Below are 23,682 nucleotides of genomic sequence, written 5' to 3'. Positions count from 1 at the left end.
GGGGTTTCAATGGGATAGTTAGTGATTGAGAGGGAGGTGTTTCAGTGGGAGTGTGTGATTTAGATGGAGGGGTTTCAATGAGAGTGAGTGGTCGAGAGGGAGCGGGTTTATTGGGAGTTAGTGATCTAGAGGGAGTGGTTTCAATGGGAGTTAATGATCTAGAGAGAGGGGTTTCAATGGGAGTTAGTGATCGAGAGGGAGTGGTTTCAATGGGAATTAGTGACCTAGAGGGAGTGGTTTCAATGGGAGTTAGTGATCTAGAGAGAGGGGTTTCAATGGGAGAGTTAGTGATCTAGAGGGTGTGGTTTCAATGGGAGTTAGTGATCTAGAGGGAGGGATTTCAATGGGAGTTAGAGATCTAGAGGGAGTGGTTTCAATGGGAGTTAGCGATCTAGAGGGAGGGGTTTCAATGGGAGAGTTAGTGATCTAGAGGGAGGGGCTTCAATGGGAGTTAGAGATCTAGAGGGAGTGGTTTCAATGGGAGTTAGCGATCTAGAGGGAGGAGTTTCAATGGGAGTTAGTGATCTAGAGGGGCGGGTTTCAATGGGAGTTAGTGATCTAGAGGTGCGGGTTTCAATGAGAGTTAGTGATCTAGAGGGAGGGGTTTCAATGGGAGTTAGTGATCTAGAGGGAGGGGTTTCAATGGGAGTTAGTGATCTAGATGTAGAGGTTTCAATGGGAGAGTTTGTGATTGAGAGGGAGGGGTTTCAATGGGAGTTAGTGATCTAGAGGGAGGGGTTTCAATGAGAGTTCGTGATCTAGAGGGGCGGGTTTCAATGAGAGTTAGTGATCTAGAGGGAGGGGTTTCAATGGGAGTTAGTGATCTAGAGGGAGGGGTTTCAATGGGAGTTAGTGACCTAGAGGGCGGGGTTTCAATGGGAGAGTTAGTGATTTAGAGAGAGGGGTTTCAATGAGAGTTGGTGATCTAGAGGGAGGGGTTTCAATGTGAGTTAGTGATCCAGAGGGAGGGGTTTCAATGGGAGAGTTAGTGATCTACAGGGAGGGGTTTCAATGGGAGTTAGTCATCTAGAGAGAGGGGTTTCAATGGGAGAGTTTGTGATCGAGAGAGTGGGGTTTCAATGGGAGTTAGTGATCTAGAGCGAGTTGTTTCAATGGGAGTTAGTGATCTAGAGGGAGGGGTTTCAATGGGAGTTAGTGATCTAGAGGGAAGGGTTTCAATGGGAGTTAGTGATCGAGAGGGAGTGGTTTCAATGGGAGTTAGTGGGCTAGAGGGAGTGGTTTCAATGGGAGTTAGTGATCTAGAGGGAGGGGTTTCAATTGGAGAGTTAGTGATTTAGAGGGAGGCGTTTCAATGGGAGTTAGTGATCTAGAGGGAGGGGTTTCAATGGGAGAGTTACTGATCTAGAGGGAGGGGTTTCAATGGGAGTTAGTGATCTAGAGGGAGGGATTTCAATGGGAGTTAGAGATCTAGAGGGAGTGGTTTCAATGGGAGTTAGTGATCTAGAGAGAGGTGTTTCAATGGGAGAGTTAGTGATCTAGAGGGGCGGGTTTCAATGGGAGTTAGTGATCTAGAGGGAGGGGTTTCAATGGGAGAGTTTGTGATTGAGAGGGAGGGGTTTCAATGGGAGTTAGTGATCTAGAGGGAGGGGTTTCAATGAGAGTTAGTGATCTAGAGGGGCGGGTTTCAATGAGAGTTAGTGATCTAGAGGGAGGGGTTTCAATGGGAGTTAGTGATCTAGAGGGAGGGGTTACAATGGGAGTTAGTGATCTAGGGGGAGGGGTTTCAATGGGAGAGTTAGTGATTTAGAGGGAGGGATTTCAATGGGAGTTGGTGATCTAGAGGGAGGGGTTTCAATGGGAGTTAGTGATCCAGAGGGAGGGGTTTCAATGGGAGAGTTAGTGATCTACAGGGAGGGGTTTCAATGGGAGTTAGTGATCTAGAGGGAGGAGTTTCAATGGGAGAGTTAGTGATCTAGAGGGAGGGGTTTCAATGGGAGAGTTCGTGATCGAGAGTGTGGGGTTTCAATGGGAGTTAATGATCCAGAGGGAGCGGTTTCAATGGGTGTTAGTGATTTAGATGGAGGGGTTTCAATGAGAGTTAGTGATCGAGAGGGAGGGATTTCAATGGGAGTTAGTGATCTAGAGGGAGGGGTTTCAATGGGAGTTAGTGATCTAGAGGGAGGGGTTTCAATGGGAGAGTTAGTGATCTAGAGGGAGGGGTTTCAATGGGAGTTATTGATCTAGAGGGAGGGGTTTCAATGGGAGAGTTAGTGATCTAGAGGGAGGGGTTTCAATGGGAGAGTTAGTGATCTAGAGGGAGGGATTTCAATGGGAGTTAGTGATCTTGAGGGAGGGGTTTCAATAGGAGAGTTAGTGATCTAGAGGGAGGGGTTTCAAAAGGAGAGTTAGTGATCTAGAGGGCGGCATTTGAATGGGAGTTAGTGATCTTGAGGGAGGGGTTTCAATAGGAGAGTTAGTGATCTAGAGGGAGGGGTTTCAATGGGAGAGTTAGTGATTCAGAGGGAGGGGTTTCAGTGGGAGTTAGTGATCTAGAGGGAGGGGTTTCAATTGGAGAGTTAGTGATTTAGAGGGAGGCGTTTCAATGGGAGTTAGTGATCTAGAGGGAGGTGTTTCAATCAGAGTTAGTGATCTAGAGGGAGGGGTTTCAATGGGATAGTTAGTGATTGAGAGGGAGGTGTTTTAGTGGGTGTTAGTGATTTAGATGGAGGGGTTTCAATGAGAGTTAGTGATCGAGAGGGAGGGATTTCAATGGGAGTTAGTGATCTTGAGGGAGGGGTTTCAATAGGAGAGTTAGTGATCTAGAGGGCGGCATTTGAATGGGAGTTAGTGATCTTGAGGGAGGGGTTTCAATAGGAGAGTTAGTGATCTAGAGGGAGGGGTTTCAATGGGAGAGTTAGTGATTCAGAGGGAGGGGTTTCAGTGGGAGTTAGTGATCTAGAGGGAGGGGTTTCAATTGGAGAGTTAGTGATTTAGAGGGAGGCGTTTCAATGGGAGTTAGTGATCTAGAGGGAGGTGTTTCAATCAGAGTTAGTGATCTAGAGGGAGGGGTTTCAATGGGATAGTTAGTGATTGAGAGGGAGGTGTTTTAGTGGGTGTTAGTGATTTAGATGGAGGGGTTTCAATGAGAGTTAGTGATCGAGAGGGAGGGATTTCAATGGGAGTTAGTGATCTAGAGGGAGGGGTTTCAATGGGAGTTAGTGATCTAGAGGGAGGGGTTTCAATGGGAGAGTTAGTGATCTAGAGGGAGGGGTTTCAATGGGAGTTAGTGATCTAGAGGGAGGGGTTTCAATGGGAGTTAGTGATCTAGAGGGAGGGGTTTCAATGGGAGAGTTAGTGATCTAGAGGGAGGGGTTTCAATGGGAGAGTTAGTGATCTAGAGGGAGGGGTTTCAATGGGAGTTAGTGATCTTGAGGGAGGGGTTTCAATAGGAGAGTTAGTGATCTAGAGGGAGGGGTTTCAATAGGAGAGTTAGTGATCTAGAGGGAGGGGTTTCAAAAGGAGAGTTAGTGATCTAGAGGGCGGCATTTGAATGGGAGTTAGTGATCTTGAGGGAGGGGTTTCAATAGGAGAGTTCGTGATCTAGAGGGAGGGGTTTCAATGGGAGAGTTAGTGATCTAGAGGGAGGGGTTTCAATGGGAGTTAGTGATCTAGAGGGAGCGGTTTCAATGGGAGAGTTAGTGATCGAGAGGGAGGGGTTTCAATGGGAGTTAGTGATCTAGAGGGAGGGGTTTGAATGGGAGTTAGTGATCTAGAGAGAGGGGTTTCAATAGGAGAGTTAGTGATCTAGAGGGAGGGGTTTCAATGGGAGAGTTAGTGATCTAGAGGGAGGGGTTTCAATGGGAGTTAGTGATCGAGAGGGAGGTGTTTCAATGGGAGTTAGTTATGTAGCGGGATCGGTTTCAGTGGGAGTTTGGGATCGAGAGGGATGGGTGTGAGGGATGGGCTGGTCTGAACTGGCCAGAGAGTGGGATCGGGGAAGTTGTGTAAGTGTGGGATGCAGTGTCCGTGCCCCTGGCCTGTAAACCCCCCCCCCCCCCCCCCCCCCCCCCCCCCCCGCTCGTTGGTGAACCTGGAGACGATCAGAGCATCTCATGCGCATTGGCCCTGGCGCACACCTCGTGCAGCCTCTCTTACCAGTCTGGACCCCATGTCCTGCCCATCCTTGCCGTCCCGCGAATCCCCCTTGTGGTACGAGACCTGGTGTTCCTCCTTCTCCTCCAGCATGTCACCCCTCTGCTGCGCGATGTTGTGGAGGACACAGCAGGTCGTCACGATGCGGGCGGTCCCCTCAGCATCCTACTGGAGGGCCCCTCCAGACCGGTGCAGGATGAGTGTGCCAGGATGAAGGCGTCACGCACACTGCCCGGGTATCGGGCACAGACGTGTGGGCTGATGGTCAAATTCTCTGATTTAACTTTGTGCCATGATCGCGAAGTTTTACCTGGAGTAAAAAGACCCTTTGATAAAAGTTAGCTTCTCTATTTAGTATCTGGACTTGGCCCACTCTGAAAACTTTAAAACTAAATTGTTTTACACTAAGACCACTTGAGTCCAGTGTTTGACATGTCCCAGATTATCTGGAATGCATTTGCTGCTGTGTTGTAGAAGGCAGGGTTATCGTATGATTTACCATTACAGTACTATCTGATGTGGTGATTTCAGTGAATTCCTCTCAAGGTCATAGCAAACACTGTTTCATGATCCACTCTCATGTCCCACCTAATGCTGATCAAGCCAAATTCAGTGACCTCCTCACTCCCTCGGTAAACAGGCACTGAACCATGGACCAAAGGGAATGACTCTGAGTAAAATGAGCTGCCACAATGATTGGATAGAATCTGAAAAGCAGAGAGGTTAAAGCTGGTGGATTGGAGCTGGACCAGCTGAATTAAGTGTATTATTGTTATTTTCACAATAACTGACTTCTAATGCACTGCAAATTGTCTTTCATTTTTGCACCTTCAGTCTTTTTATCATTTATATTTTCAGGTAATTTTTACACTTTGTTTTTAATTTTCTTATGCACCAAGGAAAAGGAGCCTGTATTTTGATTTTTATATCAGGTATCTGCCTGCGTGTTCCAAACCCGTCTTGTCTGCGTCAGACATGATCTCTTGTTCTCCCACTTGTCTTCCTCATCTCGATTACCTGACTTTGAACAGTTAATCTGTCTCTGCCTCTGTGCTGTGGTTTTCTCTGTGTAAAGTTTGTCACGGCTTTAGCAGAGTTTGTGTGTGTGTACTTTCCAGTTTTCGACTCGTCAGCCCTAGGAGGTGTGTGGCCAACGCAATATTGAGCATTACTCAGGAGCTTGGACCCAGCTCCAGTCATTTGGAAAGGAAGAGATTAGACAATGTAGGAAGGTCCAGAGTGGTGGGATTGGAACAGACACACAGCATCAGGAATAGGTCATTCAGTCCTTCAAATCTCTTCTGACATTCAGTGAGATCACAGCTTTTCTACAACCCAACTCCATGTCCTGACTTTGCCCCATATCCTTTAGTACTTGTGGTTTACGGAAATCTATCAGTCCCAGATTCAGAGTTAACAAATAATCCAGCAACAATTGCTGATGTAGAAGAGAGTTCCAGTCTTCTATCACTTTGTGTGTGCGATTGTTTCCTCATTGCACACCTGAAATCTCTGGTTCTCATTTTTACACTAAATCAACTCACCCTCTACCTCTGGGAAATAGTTTCTCTCTATCTGGCGTATTAGCTCTCTTGAAATCCCCGAAACATATTGTTGTGTTATGCTGCTTCGGATAACACAGGCTGCTACTTGATGCAGTCTTAACTAAAGGATGCTCCAGACTCTGAAATGAGTTCAACGTGTTGATTGAACTATTAACACAGTTCTCAAATGAGTTCGACTCTCTGCTAATCTAACTGTAGTAACTCAGTCTGACTGTACCAGCTTGCTCTAAGCCACGTGCTGGGGTGTGATGCTGCTGATCAACCCTGTTTAACTCTCTAGATGTCTGTCTGTGGAAAGAGGCAGGGTGTGAGTGCCTCATCTCTTTTACAGTGTTTATGTCATGCCCTCTTGTGGTGATGCCACCTCTGATTGGCCTGACCGCCCACTGGCTGTGTCCTATTCTGAGTGTTCATTGGTTGCATGTTTGCATATCATGACACATATTAAACTCCCTTTCCCTTATTTCATTTCAGTTTCCAACACTTTACTAAGCCACTGTAATGAGAGTGTGTTGTGGAGTGAGGATAGGATGTGTTCTCCGTGATCACACATGCGAGGAGGGCAGCCCAGTGGGGGAATTCTATTCAGTTTCTAATGTTGACGTCACAGATTATTAGGCTAAAGTTAATAAATCAGGCCCTCCTCAAATTGTCACCTATACTCCGAGTGTGTCCATTGGAGATACCCTGTTGTGTTTGTCACCTGTCCTGAACCTTTATGACTGTCATAAAAAAGTTTACAATGTTGTACATTTTGTTGAGTATTTGAAGACATTTAATTGGGAAGAAAGACACTGTGTGCACCAAACTGTTCTTCAGTGCTGGAAACCTCTGAAAGTTGAATAACGGGGAGGGAGCAGCCAGAGTGACTCACTGGAGGAATGCTCACTATTTAGGGCACTTCCCAGATGTGATCCACAGCTCAGAGTTGTTTGATTTGAGATTATTTCATTGCGTTAGATTTGAGATTATTTAATTGTGTTAGATTTGAGATTATTTAATTGTGTTAGATTTGAGATTATTTAATTGTGTTAGATTTGAGATTATTTCATTGTGTTGATTTGCGATTATTTCATTGTATTGATTTGCGATTATTTCATTGTGTTAGATTTGAGAGTATTTTATTGTGTTTGATTTGAGATTATTTCATTGTGTTAATTTGAGATTATTTTGTTGTGTTGATTTGCGATTATTTCATTGTGTTAGATTTGAGAGTCTTTTATTGTGTTAAAATTGAGAGTATTTTATTGTGTTTGATTTGCGATTATTTCATTGTGTTGATTTGCGATTATTTCATTGTGTTAGATTTGAGAATATTTTATTGTGTTTGATTTGAGAGTATTTTATTGTGTTTGATTTGAGATTATTTCATTGTGTTGATTTGCGATTATTTCATTGTATTAGATTTGAGATTATTTCATTGTTTTAGATTTGAAAGTATTTTATTGTGTTTGATTTGAAATTATTTAGTGCGTTTGATTTGAGATTATTTAATTGCGTTTGATTTGAGATTATTTCAATGTGTTAGATTTGAGATTATTTCATTGTGTTAGATTTGAGATTATTTCTGTGTTAGATTTGAGATTATTTCATTGTGTTGATTTGAGATTATTTGAGAGGTTTGATTTGAGAGTATTTTATTGTGTTAGATTTGAGAGTATTTTATTGTGTTTGATTTGAAATTATTTAGTGCGTTTGATTTGAGATTATTTAATTGCGTTTGATTTGAGATAATTTCACTGTGTTAGATTTGAGATTATTTCATTGTGTTAGATTTGAGATTATTTCTGTGTTAGATTTGAGATTATTTCATTGTGTTGATTTGAGATTATTTGAGAGGTTTGATTTGAGAGTATTTTATTGTGTTAGATTTGAGAGTATATTATTGTGTTTGATTTGAGAGTATTTTATTGTGTTCGATTTGAGAGTATTTTATTGTGTTTGATTTGAGAGTATTTCATTGTGTTAGATTTGAGAGTATTTCATTGCGTTAGATTTGAGATTATTTCATTGTGTTAGATTTGAGATTATTTCATTGTGTTAGATTTGAGAGTATTTTATTGTGTTTGATTTGAGATTATTTCATTGTGTTAGATTTGAGAGTATTTCATTGTGTTTGATTTGAAATTATTTATTGCGTTTGATTTGAGATTATTTAATTGCGTTTGATTTGAGATTATTTCACTGTGTTATATTTGAGATTATTTCATTGTGTTAGATTTGAGATTATTTCATTGTGTTGATTTGAGATTATTTCATTGTGTTGATTTGCGATTATTTCATTGTGTTAGATTTGAAAGTATTTTATTGTGTTAGATTTGAGAGTATTTTATTGTGTTAGATTTGAGAGTATTTTATTGTGTTTGATTTGAGATTATTTAATTGTGTTAGATTTGAGAGTATATTATTGTGTTGATTTGAGATTATTTGAGAGGTTTGATTTGAGAGTATTTTATTGTGTTAGATTTGAGAGTATATTATTGTGTTTGATTTGAGAGTATTTTATTGTGTTCGATTTGCGATTATTTCATTGTGTTAGATTTGAGATTATTTCAGAGGTTTGATTTGAGAGTATTTTATTGTGTTTGATTTGCGATTATTTCATTGTGTTGGATTTGAGATTATTTCATTGCGTTAGATTTGAGATTATTTCATTATGTTAGATTTGAGATTATTTCATTGTGTTAGATTTGAGAGTATTTCATTGCGTTAGATTTGAGATTATTTCATTGTGTTAGATTTGAGATTATTTCATTGTGTTAGATTTGAGAGTATTTTATTGTGTTTGATTTGAGATTATTTCATTGTGTTAGATTTGAGAGTATTTCATTGTGTTTGATTTGAAATTATTTATTGCGTTTGATTTGAGATTATTTAATTGCGTTTGATTTGAGATTATTTCACTGTGTTATATTTGAGATTATTTCATTGTGTTAGATTTGAGATTATTTCATTGTGTTGATTTGAGATTATTTCATTGTGTTGATTTGCGATTATTTCATTGTGTTAGATTTGAAAGTATTTTATTGTGTTAGATTTGAGAGTATTTTATTGTGTTAGATTTGAGAGTATTTTATTGTGTTTGATTTGAGATTATTTAATTGTGTTGATTTGCGATTATTTCATTGTATTAGATTTGAGATTATTTCATTGTGTTAGATTTGAGTGTATTTTATTGTGTTTGATTTGAAATTATTTATTGCGTTTGATTTGAGATTATTTAATTGCGTTTGATTTGAGATTATTTCACTGTTATATTTGAGATTATTTCATTGTGTTAGATTTGAGATTATTTCATTGTGTTAGATTTGAGATTATTTCATTGTGTTGATTTGAGATTATTTGAGACGTTTGATTTGAGAGTATTTTATTGTGTTAGATTTGAGAGTATTTTATTGTGTTTGATTTGAGAGTATTTTATTGTGTTTGATTTGAGAGTATTTTATTGTGTTTGATTTGAGAGTATTTTATTGTGTTTGATTTGAGAGTATTTTATTGTGTTAGATTTGCGATTATTTCAGTGTGTTAGATTTGAGATTATTTCAGAGGTTTGATTTGAGAGTATTTTATTGTGTTTGGTTTGCGATTATTTCATTGTGTATGATTTGAGATTATTTTATTGCGTTAGATTTGAGATTATTTCATTGTGTTAGATTTGAGATTATTTTATTGTGTTTGATTTGAGATTATTCCATTGTGTTAGATTTGAGAGTATTTCATTGCGTTAGATTTGAGATTATTTCATTGTGTTAGATTTGAGATTATTTCATTGTGTTAGATTTGAGAGTATTTTATTGTGTTTGATTTGAGATTATTTCATTGTGTTAGATTTGAGAGTATTTTATTGTGTTAATTTGCGATTATTTCATTGTGTTGATTTGCGATTATTTCATTGTGTTAGATTTGAGAGTATTTTATTGTGTTAGATTTGCGAGTATTTTATTGTGTTTGATTTGAGATTATTTCATTGTGTTGATTTGCGATTATTTCATTGTATTAGATTTGAGATTATTTCATTGTGTTAGATTTGAGAGTATTTTATTGTCTTAGATTTGAGAGTATTTTATTGTGTTTGATTTGAGATTATTTCATTGTGTTGATTTGAGATTATTTCATTGTGTTGATTTGCGATTATTTCATTGTATTAGATTTGAGATTATTTCATTGTGTAAGATTTGAGTGTATTTTATTGTGTTTGATTTGAAATTATTTATTGCGTTTGATTTGAGATTATTTAATTGCGTTTGATTTGAGATTATTTCACTGTTATATTTGAGATTATTTCATTGTGTTAGATGAGATTATTTCATTGTGTTGATTTGAGATTATTTCATTGTGTTGATTTGCGATTATTTAATTGTGTTAGATTTGAGAGTATTTTATTGTGTTTGATTTGAGAGTATTTTATTGTGTTTGATTTGAGAGTATTTTATTGTGTTTGATTTGCGATTATTTCAGTGTTAGATTTGAGATTATTTCAGAGGTTTGATTTGAGAGTATTTTATTGTGTTTGATTTGCGATTATTTCATTGTGTTTGATTTGAGAGTATTTTATTGTGTTTGATTTGAGAGTATTTTATTGTGTTTGATTTGAGAGTATTTTATTGTGTTTGATTTGAGAGTATTTTATTGTGTTTGATTTGCGATTATTTCAGTGTGTTAGATTTGAGATTATTTCAGAGGTTTGATTTGAGAGTATTTTATTGTGTTTGGTTTGCGATTATTTCATTGTGTTGATTTGCGATTATTTCATTGTCTTAGATTTGAGAGTATTTTATTGTGTTTGATTTGAGTATTTCATTGTGTTAGATTTGAGATTATTTCATTGTGTTAGGTTTGAGATTATTTCATTGTGTTAGATTTGAGATTATTTCATTGTGTTTGATTTGAGATTATTTCATTGTATTAAATTTGAGAGTATTTTATTGTGTTTGATTTGAGATTATTTCACTTTGTTAGATTTGAGATTATTTCATTGTGTTAGATTTGAGATTATTTCATTGTGTTGATTTGAGATTATTTGAGAGGTTTGATTTGAGAGTATTTTATTGTGTTTGATTTGAGAGTATTTTATTGTGTTTGATTTGAGAGTATTTCATTGTGTTGATTTGAGATTATTTCAGAGGTCTGATTTGTGAGTATTTTATTGTGTTTGATTTGAGATTATTTAATTGTGTTTGATTTGAGATTATTCCAGGGTGTTTCATTTGAGATTATCTCAGGGTACATAATTTGAGATTATTTCATGTGATTGATTTCAGAATATTTTGAGGTGTTTGATTTCAGATTATTTGATTTGAGATTAGTTCAGGGTCTTTGATTTGAGGGGCAGGGATGCGTTGCTGCAATTATACAGGGCCTTGGTGAGGCCACACCTGGAATATTGTGTGTAGTTTCGATCTCCTTGGGCGTGATTCTCCCCCCCCCCCCCCCCCCCCATGCCGGGAGGGAGAATCGCTGTGTCGCCGTGCAAATCGCTCCATGCCGCCCCGACCCCCGCACGCGATTCTCCCACCCCCCGGAAACCACGCTTCGCACCGGGCCGCTCGGAGAACCGGCGAGCGGCGATTCTCTGGCCCGGATGGGCCGAGCAGTCGCTACGACGCGACAGGTTCCCGCCGGCGCCGTCCACCCCAGTGGGGGCCAGAATAGGTCGTGCCCGGGCCTTCACGGCGGCGTTCACGATAGCGCGGGCACTTGGTCCGCACCGTGGAGAATCGACCCCCTTATCTGAGGAAGGATATTCTTGCTCTCGAGGGAGTGCAGTGAAGGTTTACCAGACTGATTCCAGGGATGGCGGGACTGTCATATGAGTCGGTTAGGATTGTATTTGCTGGAGTTGAGAAGAATGAGGGGGGATCTCATAGAAACGTATAAAATTCCAACAGGACTGGACAGGGTAGATGCAGCAAGGATGTTCCCGATGGTGGGTGTGTCCAGAACCAGGGGTCACAGTCTGAGGATACGGGGGAGACCATTTAGGACAGAGATAAGGAGACATCTCTTCACCCAGAGAGTGGTCGGCCTGTGGAATTCGTTACCACAGGAAGTAGTTGAGGCCAAAAATGTATGTTTTCATGAAGCAGTTAGATGTAGCACTTAGGGCGAAGAGGATCAAAGGATATGGGGGAAAGCGGGATCAGGCTATTGAGTTGGATGATCAGCCATGATCATAATGAATGATGTAGCAGGCTCGAAGTCCCGAAGTGCATCCTCCTGCTCCTATTTTCTATGTTTCTATTATTTCAGTGTGTTTGATTTAAATTATTTCAGGGTGTTTGATTTGAGATTATTTTGAGGTGTTTGATTTGAGATTATTTTGCGGTGTTTGATTTGAGATTATTTTGCGGTGTTTGATTTGAGATTATTTTGCGGTGTTTGATTTGAGATTATTTTGCGGTGTTTGATTTGAGATTATTTTGAGATGTTTGATTTGAGATTATTTTGAGGAGTTTGATTTGGAGATTATTTTGAGATGTTTGATTTGAGATTATTTTGAGGTGTTTGATTTGGAGATTATTTTGAGATGTTTGATTTGAGATTATTTTGATTCGTCTGATTTGAGATTATTTTGAGGTGTCTGATTTGAGATTATTTTGAGGTGTCTGATTTGAGATTATATCCTGGTGTTTGATTTGAGATCATTTCAAAGTGTTTGATTTGTGAATACAGAAGGGTTTTTATTGCAGATTATTTGGAGGGGGGTGGGCTGCGATTTTGGACTATCACAGAAGGCCTGGATCTCTTCATTCCATGTGCACAATTGGTTTAGCCATGGAGATTGGACTGTGATATGGAGGATTGAATTGGCAGAGCTCGAGATGTGTGTGTTGTCTAGCCTGACTGCCATTGCAACTGTGAATAATACTGCTCGTCTTCTCTCACCTCAGCCCTGATGAGGATTCCTGCCAGAAGTTCATCCCCTTCGTTGGTGTAAGTACCTCCAGCTCACTTATTACTCTTTGGGTTTTTTAATTTACTACTTTTTGTATTTTCCAAATCCCTCAGCATTGTTGAAGTGTCAGCCTAGTCTGTGTTCACTAAACCTGAAATGGGGCTAAAACGGAGAGAGCTCTTGGACCCAGAGTTTGGAGTGATGTCAAATGGGAAATAGAAGGCAAAATGTTACAGGTCAGAAAGAGGCCATTTGGCCGCTGGTATCGGCTCTTTGGAAGGGATACCCCTTGCCCTTTCCCCAGAGCCCGGCAGCCTTTATTTTTCACCAACTCTCCTTTGAAAGCTCCTATCGAATCCTCTTCCACTGCCCTATTCCGTAGTGAATTCCTCATCTTGTCTCCGATGTCTTATCGCGACTGCCCTCCCAGTCACTGGGAACAGTTTCTCCTATTGAAATGCTTCAGGATTTTGAACAACTCTATCAAATCTCTTCTCAACCTTCTCTTTCAGTTTCCCCAATCTCTCCATATCAGCCCCGGTACCATTCTAGTGAATCACATCTACATCACCATGAATCCCTAGAATCATACAATCTCTACAGTGCAGTAGAAGGCCATTTGGCCCATCAAGTCCGCACCCACCCTCTGAAAGAACACCGTATCTAGGCACACGCCCACACCCTATCCCCGTGACCCAGTAACCCCACCTGACCTTTTGGACATTAAGGGACAATTTAGCATGGCCAATCCACCTAACTTGAGAATGTTGAGAGATCTCTGCTCGCCACACGCATATATAGGTATAGGAACAAAGTAAAATGTGATTCAGGAGCAGGAGTAGGCCATTCGACCCTTTGGACCTGTGCAGCCATTCTATAAAATCATGGCTGACCTGATTGTAGTCTCAACTCCGCCTTCCTCTATTAAAAGTCCATCGAACCCAGCCTTGCATAAATTCAATGACCCAGCCTCCACTGCCTTCTGTGGAAGGGAATTCCATATACTAATGACCCTCAGAGGAAAGAAATTCCTCAGATTGTTAAACTGCAGTACCCAGGATGTATCAATTTTCCCAAATTCCCTAAATTCAGGGAAGGTTCCATTAGATTGGAAAATAGCAAATGTGACTCCTTTATTCAGAAAGGAAGGGAGACAGAAAGCGGGAAGGAGGCCAGTTAGCCGAACATCATCATAGGGAAAATATCAGAAGCCATTATTAAAGATGTTATGGCACTGGAAACATTCATGGCAATAAAGCAGAGTCAACATGGTTTTGTTAAAGGGAAATCACCCAATTTATTAGAATTCTTTGAAGGAGTCCATAAGACCATAAGACATAGGAGCGGAAGTAAGGCCGTTCGGCCCATCGAGTCCACTCCACCATTAAATCACGGCTGATTTCAACTCCATTTACCCGCTCTCTCCATAGCCCTTAATTCCTCGAGAAATCAAGAATTTATCAACTTCTGTCTTAAAGACACCCAACGTCCCGGCCTCCACCGCCCTCTGTGGCAATGAATTCCACAGACCCACCACTCTCTGGCTGAAGAAATTTCTCCTCATCTCTGTTCTAAAGTGACTCCCTTTTATTCTAAGGCTGTGCCCCCGGGTCCTAGTCTCCCCTGCTAATCGAAACAACTTCCCTACATCCACCCTATTTAAGCCATTCATTATCTTGTAAGTTTCTATTAGATCTCCCCTCAACCTCCTAAACTCCAATGAATATAATCCCAGGATCCTCAGACGTTCATCGTATGTTAGGCCTACCATTCCTGGGATCATCCGTGTGAATCTCCGCTGGACCCGCTCCAGTGCCAGTATGTGCTTCCTGAGGTGTGGGGCCCAAAATTGCTCACAGTATTCTAAATGGGGCCTAACTAATGCTTTATAAAGCTTCAGAAGTACATCCCTGCTTTTATATTCCAAGCCTCTTGAGATAAATGACAACATTGCATTTGCTTTCTTAATTACGGACTCAACCTGCAAGTTTACCTTTAGCGAATCCTGGACTAGGACTCCCAAGTCCCTTTGCACTTCAGCATTATGAATGTTGTCACCGTTTAGAAAATAGTCCATGCCTCTAGTCTTTTTTCCAAAATGCAAGACCTCGCACTTGCCCACGTTGAATTTCATCAGCCATTTCTTGGACCACTCTCCTAAACTGTCTAAATCTTTCTGCAACCTCCCCACCTCCTCCATGCTACCTGCTCCTCCACCTATCTTTGTATCATCGGCAAACTTAGCCAGAATGCCCCCAGTCCCGTCATCTAGATCGTTAATATATAAAGAGAACAGCTGTGGCCCCAACACTGAACCCTGCGGGACACCACTCGTCACCGGTTGCCATTCCGAAAAAGAACCTTTTATCCCAACTCTCTGCCTTCTGCCTGACAGCCAATCGTCAATCCATGTTAGTACCTTGCCTCGAATACTATGGGCCCTTATTTTACTCAGCAGTCTCCCGTGAGGCACCTTATCAAAGGCCTTTTGGAAGTCAAGATAGATAACATCCATTGGCTCTCCTTGGTCTAACCTATTTGTTACCTCTTCAAAGAACTCTAACAGGTTTGTCAGGCACGACCTCCCCTTACTAAATCCATGCTGACTTGTCCTAATCCGACTCTGCACTTCCAAGAATTTAGAAATCTCATCCTTAACAATGGATTCTAGAATCTTGCCAACAACCGAGGTTAGGCTAATTGGCCTATAATTTTCCATCTTTTTCCTTGTTCCCTTCTTGAACAGGGGGGTTACAACAGCGATTTTCCAATCCTCTGGGACTTTCCCTGACTCCAGTGACTTTTGAAAGATCATAACTAACGCTTCCACTATTTCTTCAGCTATCTCCTTTAGAACTCTAGTATGTAGCCCATCTGGGCCCGGAGATTTATCAATTTTTAGACCTCTTAGTTTCTCTAGCACTTTCTCCTTTGTGATGGCTACCATATTCAACTCTGCCCCATGACGCTCCTGAATTGTTGGGATATTACTCATGTCTTCTACTGTAAAGACTGACGCAAAGTACTTATTTAGTTCCTCAGCTATTTCCTTGTCTCCCATCACTAGATTACCAGCGTCATTTTGGAGCGGCCCAATGTCTACTTTTGCCTCCCGTTTGTTTTTAATGTATTTAAAGAAACTTTTACTATCATTCCTCGTGTTACTGGCTAGCCTACCTTCATAATTGATCCTCTCTTTCCTTATTTCTCTCTTTGTTATCCTCTGTTTGTTTTTGTAGCCTTCCCAATCTTCTGACTTCCCACTACTCTTTGCCACATTATAGGCTTTCTCTTTTGCTTTGATGCATTCCCGAACTTCCTTTGTCAGCCATGGCTGCCTAATCCCCCCTCTGACAACCTTTCTTTTCTTTGGGATGAACCTCTGTACTGTGTCCTCAATTACTCCCAGAAACTCCTGCCATTGCTGTTCTACTGTCTTTCCCACTAGGCTCTGCTCCCAGTCGATTTTCGTCAGTTCCTCCCTCATGCCCCTGTAGTTACCTTTATTTAACTGCAACACCTTTACATCTGATTCTACCTTCTTTCTTTCAAATTGGAGATTGAATTCTACCATATTATGATCACTGCCTCCTAAGTGTTCCCTTACTTTAAGACCTTTAATCAAGTCTGGCTCATTACATAACACTAAGTCCAGAATGGCCTGTTCCCTCGTGGACTCCATCACAAGCTGTTCCAAAAAGCCCTCCTGTAAACATTCAATGAATTCCCTTTCCTTGGGTCCACTGGCAGCATTATTTACCCAGTCCACCTGCATATTGAAGTCCCCCATGATCACTGTGACCTTGCCTTTCTGACATGCACTTTCTATTTCGTGGTGCATTTTGTGCTCCTGGTCCTGACCACTGTTAGGAGGCCTGTACATAACTCCCATTATGTTTTTTTTGCCTTTGTGATTCCTCAACTCTACCCACACAGACTCCACATCATCTGACCCTATGTTGTTTAGTGCTATTGATTTAATTTCATTCCTAATTAACAAGGCAACCCCGCCCCCTCTGCCCACCTCTCTGTCTTTTCGATAGGTTGTGAATCCCTGGATCTTTAAATGCCAGTCCTGAACCCCCTGCAACCACGTCTCTGTGATGCCTACCACATCATACCTGCCAGTCACAATCTGGGCCACAAGCTCATCTACCTTGTTCCGTACACTGCGTGCATTTAAATATAGCACCTTTAATTCTCTATTGACCGTCCCTTTTTGTTTTCTTAGTGTGGTGGACCTTGGTTTACTGAGCCTTTCCATACACTCTCATATTTTGTGGGATGGGGACTATCCTAACCTCTCCTGAGTTCTGGCTTTTTTGTATCGCTAAGCAGCTACGCTTCCCACTGATTACTTCACCTCTTGGTTCCCTGACTTTCCCTTCCCCCCCAATCTCTAGTTTAAAGTCCTATTGACCACCCTATTTACTCTTTTCGCCAGAATACTGGTCCCAGCTCGGTTCAGGTGGAGACCATCCCAACAGTATAGGTCCCCCCTGTCCCAAAACTGATGCCAGTGTCCCATGAAAAGGAACCCCTCTTTCCCACACCACTCTTTCAGCCACGTGTTAACTTCCCTTATTCTTGCCTCCCTATGCCAATTTGCACGTGGCTCGGGCAGTAATCCGGAGATTATGACCCTTGAGGACCTGTTTTTTCATTTGAATCCTAGCTCTTTATAATCTCTAAACAGGTCCTCTTTTCTAGACTTGCCTATGTTGTTGGTACCGACATGGACCACAACAACTGGATCCTCCCCCTCCCTCTCCAGTATCCTTTCAAGCCGGTCAGAGATGTCCTGCACCCTAGCACCAGGCAGGCAACATACCATGCGGGACTCTTTATCCTGCTCACAAAGGATACTATCTATCCCCCTGATAATAGAATCCCCTACAACTACAACTTGCCTATTTACTCCCTCCCCTTGAATGACCTGCTGAACCATGGTGCCTTAGTCAGCTGACTCATCCTTCCTGCAGCCCTGTTCGCCATCCACACAGGGAGCAAGTGCCTCATACCTGTTGGACAGGGTCAAGGGCTGAGGCTCCTGAGTTCCTGACTGCTGGTTCCCTTTACCTGCCTGACTTGCAGTCACACCCTGTTGTCCCTGGCCACTGGCAGGATTTAAACTACTTACTCTGACAGGTGTGACTGCCTCCTGAAACACAGTGTCCAGGTAAGTCTCCCCCTCCCGGATGTGCCTCAGTGTTTGAAGCTCAGACTCCAGCTCATCAACTCTGAGCCGGAGCTCTTCGAGCAGCCAACACTTACTGCAGATGTGGTCGCTGCAGCTCGCAATGGGATCTGCCAGCTCCCACATCAAGCAGCTCAAGCACATCACCTGAGCAGCCATCACTAATTAATTAATTAGTTTAATTTAAGTTTACTAGTTTAGCTGTGGTTTTTTTTTTTTAAATTTGGGGCAGATTTGCTATCAACCAATCAGATCACAGCTTCCCTCTGACGTCACGTCAGTGATAGGGAAAACTGGAAAACAGGAAGTTTCCGTTAGGTTTTTATACTCGCAGAGACTGCTCCTCCTCCTCCGAACGGCTCCCAAAATTAGGCCCGAAGAAAGAGAGAGAACAAAACAGTCGGGAAAAAGCACCTTCTCCCACTCTTCACCGAATTACCTCACTGCACCAAATTACCAAATTCTCACTCTGTCTGTGTCTCACTCACTCAGGCTGTGTCTCCTTGACCAACGCAATGCTTGCCGTGGATAAAGGGGAACTGCTGAATGTACTGAGGTTTCCAGAAGGCATTTGATAAGGTGCCACATCAAAGGTTTTGTGGAAAATAATAAGCTCATGGTGTAGGGGTAGCATGGTCTGATGATTGGTCAACTAACCAGGGGCTTTTCACAGTAACTTCATTGCAGTATTAATGTAAGCCGACTTGTGACAATAAAGATTATTATTATATTATATAAATACTGTGGCGATCGGAGCAGGTCAGAGCTGGGAATTCTCACCACGACCTAGAGCGTCCCCTCCAAGTCACTCAGCATCCTGACTAGGAAATATATAATAATAATAATCTTTACTATTGTCACAAGTAGTCTTACATTAACATTGCAATGAAGTTACTGTGAAAAGCCCCTAGTCGCCACATTCCGGCACCTGTTCGGGTCACAGAGGGAGAATTCAGAATGTCCAATTCACCGAACAGCACGTCTTTCGGGACTTGTGGGAGGAAACCGGAGCACCCGGAGGAAACCCACGCAGACACGGGGAGAACGTGCAGACTCCACGCAGAGAGTGACCCGAGGTCGGGAATCGAACCTGGGACCCTGGCGCTGTGAAGCAACAGTGCTAACCACTGTGCTACCGTGCTGCCCATTCTCGTTTCTTCACTGTCGCTGGGTCAAGATCCTGGAACTCCATAACAGCACAGTGGGTGTACCTACACCTCAGGGACTGCAGCGGTTCAAGAAGGCAGCTCACCACCACCTTCTGAAGGGCAACTAGGGATGGGCAATAAATGCTGGTCTGACCAGCGACACCCACATCCCCTGTATGAATATAAAACCAGATTGGTCATATTAAACTGATCGATGTTATAAAGCAGGTTGATCGTCCGAAACTGTGACTGATGTGCTTACGACAAACTCAGCGGGTTATTCTCTCATTTTACCAGGTGGTCAAAGTGGGGATCGTGGAGCAGTGCCTCTCAATGTCAGGTCAGTGACACTTTCACATCCAGATCACACGGTCCCTGCGCCCACATCCTCTGCTTTAAACAGAAGCGCCCCTCGGGATCACTGGGTGAATGTACCTCAGGTTGTGGGACCCAATGTACACACCAAAAGATTAAACATTCAATTCCAGTTCTGTGCTGTTTCCCAGTCAGTGAAAGGGGAGCGTGTACATGGGGGTGTGGGAGGGGAGTGAATGGGGGGTAGAGTCAGTGATAGGTGAGAGTGTACATGGGGGTGTGGGAGGGGAGTGAATGGGGGGTAGTCAGTGATAGCGGAGAGTGTACATGGTGGTGTGGGAGGGGAGTGAATGGGGGGTAGTCAGTGATAGGGGAGAGTGTACATGGGGGTGTGGGAGGGGAGTGAATGGGGGGGTGGAGTCAGTGATAGGGGAGAGTGTACATGGGGGTGTGGGAGGGGAGTGAATGGGGGGTAGAGTCAGTGATAGGGGAGAGTGTACATGGGGGGGTGGGAGGGGAGTGAATGGGGGGTAGAGTCAGTGATAGGGGAGAGTGTACATGGGAGTGTGGGAGGGGAGTGAATGGGGGGTAGAGTCAGTGATAGGGGAGAGTGCACATGGGAGTGTGTGAGGGGAGTGAATGGGGGGTAGAGTCAGTGATAGGGGAGAGTGTACATGGGGATGTGGGAGGGGAGTGAATGGGGTGTAGAGTCAGTGATAGGGGGAAGTGTACATGGGGATGTGGGAGAGGAGTGAATGGGGGGTATAGTCAGTGAAAGGGGAGAGTGTACATGGGGGTGTGGGAGGGGAGTGAATGGAGGGTAGAGTCAGTGATAGGGGAGAGTGCAAATGGGGGTGTGGGAGGGGATTAAATGGGTGGGTAGAGTCAGTGATAGGGGAGAGTGTACACGGGGGTGTGGGAGGGGAGTGAATGGGGGGTAGAGTCAGTGATAGGGGAGAGTGTACATGGGGTGTGGGAGGGGAGTGAATGGGTGGGTAGAGTCAGTGATGGGGGAGAGTGTATATGGGGGTGTGGGAGGGGAGTGAATGGGGGGTAGAGTCAGTAATAGGGGAGAGTGTACATGGGGGTGTGGGAGGGGAGTGAATGGGGGGTAGAGTCAGTGATAGGGGAGAGTGTACATGGGGGTGTGGGAGGGGAGTGAATGTGTGTGTAGAGTCAGTGATAGGGGAGAGTGTACATGGGGATGTGGGAGGGGAGTTAATGGTGAGTAGAGTCAGTGATAGGGGAGAGTGTACATGGGGCTGTGGGAGGGCATTAAATGGGGGGGTACAGTCAGTGATAAGGGAGAGTGTACATGGGGGTGTGGGAGGGGAGTGAATGGGGGGTAGAGTCAGTGATAGGGGAGAGTGTGCATGGGGCTGGGGAGGGGATTAAATGGGGGGGGGGTAGAGTCAGTGATAGGGGAGAGTGTACATGGGGGTGTGGGAGGGGAGTGAATGGGGGGGTAGAGTCAGTGATAGGGGAGAGTGTACATGGGGATGTGGAGGGGAGTGAATGGGGGGGTCGAGTCAGTGATAGGGGAGAGTGTACATGGGGGTGTGGGAGGGGAGTGAAAGGGGGGTATAGTCAGTGATAGGGGAGAGTGTACATGGGGGTGTGGGAGGGGAGTGAGTGGAGGGTAGAGTCAGTGATAGGGGAGAGTGTACATGGGGTTGTGGGGGTAGAGTGAATATGGGGTAGAGTCAGTGATAGGGGAGAGTGTACATGGGGATGTGGGAGGGGAGTGAATGGGGTGTAGAGTCAGTGATAGGGGGAAGTGTACATGGGGATGTGGGAGAGGAGTGAATGGGGGGTATAGTCAGTGAAAGGGGAGAGTGTACATGGGGGTGTGGGAGGGGAGTGAATGGGGGGTAGAGTCAGTGGTCGGGGAGAGTGTAAATGGGGGTGTGGGAGGGGATTAAATGGGTGGGTAGAGTCAGTGATAGGGGAGAGTGTACATGGGGGTGTGGGAGGGGAGTGTATGGGGGGGTAGAGTCAGTGATAGGGGAGAGTGTACATGGGGGTGTGGGAGGGGAGTGAATATGGGGTAGAGTCAGTGATAGGGGAGAGTGTACATGGGGATGTGGGAGGGGAGTGAATGGGGTGTAGAGTCAGTGATAGGGGGAAGTGTACATGGGGATGTGGGAGGGGAGTGAATGGGGGGGTATAGTCAGTGAAAGGGGAGAGTGTACATGGGGGTATGGGAGGGGAGTGAATGGGTGGGTAGAGTCAGTGATGGGGGAGAGTGTATATGGGGGTGTGGGAGGGGAGTGAATGGGTGGTAGAGTCAGTGATAGGGGAGAGTGTACATGGGGGTGTGGGAGGGGAGTAAATGTGTGTGTAGAGTCAGTGATAGGGGAGAGTGTACATGGGGATGTGGGAGGGGAGTTAATCGTGAGTAGAGTCAGTGATAGGGGAGAGTGTACATGGGGATGTGGGAGGGGATTAAATGGGGGGTACAGTCAGTGATAAGGGAGAGTGTACATGGGGGTGTGGGAGGGGAGTGAATGGGGGGTAGAGTCAGTGATAGGGGAGAGTGTGCATGGGGCTGGGGAGGGGATTAAATGGGGGGGGTAGAGTCAGTGATAGGGGAGAGTGTGCATGGGGCTGGGGAGGGGATTAAATGGGGGGGGGTAGAGTCAGTGATAGGGGAGAGTGTACATGGGGGTGTGGGAGGGGAGTGAATGGGGGGGTAGAGTCAGTGAAAGGGGAAAGTGTACATGGGGGTGTGGGAGGGGAGTGAATGGGGGGTAGAGTCAGTGATAGGGGAGAGTGTAAATGGGGGTGTGGGAGTGGATTAAATGGGTGGGTAGAGTCAGTGATAGGGGAGAGTGTACATGGGGGTATGGGAGGGGAGTGAATGGGTGGGTAGAGTCAGTGATGGGGGAGAGTGTATATGGGGGTGTGGGAGGGGAGTGAATGGGTGGTAGAGTCAGTGATAGGGGAGAGTGTACATGGGGGTGTGGGAGGGGAGTAAATGTGTGTGTAGAGTCAGTGATAGGGGAGAGTGTACATGGGGATGTGGGAGGGGAGTTAATGGTGAGTAGAGTCAGTGATAGGGGAGAGTGTACATGGGGATGTGGGAGGGGATTAAATGGGGGGTACAGTCAGTGATAAGGGAGAGTGTACATGGGGGTGTGGGAGGGGAGTGAATGGGGGGTAGAGTCAGTGATAGGGGAGAGTGTACATGGGGGTGTGGGAGGGGAGTGAATGGGGGGGTAGAGTCAGTGATAGGGGAGAGTGTACATGGGGGTGTGGGAGGGGAGTGAATGGGGGTAGAGTCAGTGATAGGGGAGAGTGTACATGGGGGTGTGGGAGGGGAGTGAATGGGGGGGGAAGAGTCAGTGATAGGGGAGAGTGTACATGGGGGTGTGGGAGGGGAGTGAATGGGGGGTAGAGTCAGTGATAGGGAAGAGTGTACATGGGGGTGTGGGATGGGAGTGAATGGGGGGTAGAGTCACTGATAGGGGAGAGTGTACATGGGGGTGTGGGGGGGGAGTGAATGGGGGGTAGAGTCAGTGATAGGGGAGAGTGTGCATGGGGGTGTGGGAGGGCAGTGAATGGGGGGTAGAGTCAGTGATAGGGGAGAGTGTACATGGGGGTGTGGGAGGGGAGTGAATGGAGGGGTAGAGCCAGTGATAGGGGAGAGTGTACATGGGGGTGTGGGAGGGGAGTGAATGGGGGGTAGAGTCAGTGATAGGGGAGAGTGTACATGGGGGTGTGGGAGGGGAGTGAATGGGGGGTAGAGTCAGTGATAGGGGAGAGTGTACATGGGGGTGTGGGAGGGGAGTGAATGGGGGGGTAGAGTCAGTGATAGGGGAGAGTGTACATGGGGATGTGGAGGGGAGTGAATGGGGGGGATAGAGTCAGTGATAGGGGAGAGTGTACATGGGGGTGTGGGAGGGGAGTGAAAGGGGGGTATAGTCAGTGATAGGGGAGAGTGTACATGGGGGTGTGGGAGGGGAGTGAGTGGAGGGTAGAGTCAGTGATAGGGGAGAGTGTACATGGGGTTGTGGGGGTGGAGTGAATATGGGGTAGAGTCAGTGATAGGGGAGAGTGTACATGGGGATGTGGGAGGGGAGTGAATGGGGTGTAGAGTCAGTGATAGGGGGAAGTGTACATGGGGATGTGGGAGGGGAGTGAATGGGGGGTATAGTCAGTGATAGGGGAGAGTGTACATGGGGGTGTGGGAGGGGAGTGAATGGGGGGTAGAGTCAGTGATAGGGGAGAGTGTACATGGGGGTGTGGGAGGGGAGTGAATGGGGGGTAGAGTCAGTGATAGGGGAGAGTGTACATGGGGGTGTGGGAGGGGAGTGAATGGGTGGGTAGAGTCAGTGATGGGGGAGAGTGTATATGGGGGTGTGGGAGGGGAGTGAATGGGGGGTAGAGTCAGTGATAGGGGAGAGTGTACATGGGGGTGTGGGAGGGGAGTGAATGGGGGGTAGAGTC

General features: G+C 44.4%; 1 protein-coding gene across 4 annotated transcripts in view; it reads left to right on the top strand.

The window, feature by feature from the left end:
- LOC140411248 (phosphofurin acidic cluster sorting protein 1-like) overlaps positions 1–23,682 on the top strand; it is a 911,105-nt gene that overhangs the window by 776,252 nt on the left and 111,171 nt on the right. For all 4 annotated transcript variants that reach the window (XM_072500372.1, XM_072500373.1, XM_072500371.1 and 1 more), the window contains 2 exons: positions 12,569–12,611; positions 19,216–19,258. In XM_072500372.1, the coding sequence (XP_072356473.1) occupies positions 12,569–12,611; positions 19,216–19,258 (86 nt within the window). The remainder of the gene's footprint in view (positions 1–12,568; positions 12,612–19,215; positions 19,259–23,682) is intronic.

This window comes from Scyliorhinus torazame, chromosome 4 (assembly GCF_047496885.1).
Source record: "Scyliorhinus torazame isolate Kashiwa2021f chromosome 4, sScyTor2.1, whole genome shotgun sequence".
NCBI lineage: Eukaryota > Metazoa > Chordata > Chondrichthyes > Carcharhiniformes > Scyliorhinidae > Scyliorhinus > Scyliorhinus torazame.
The sequence above is the reverse complement of the archived record's forward strand: the minus strand, read 5'-3'. Positions and strand labels throughout refer to the sequence as shown.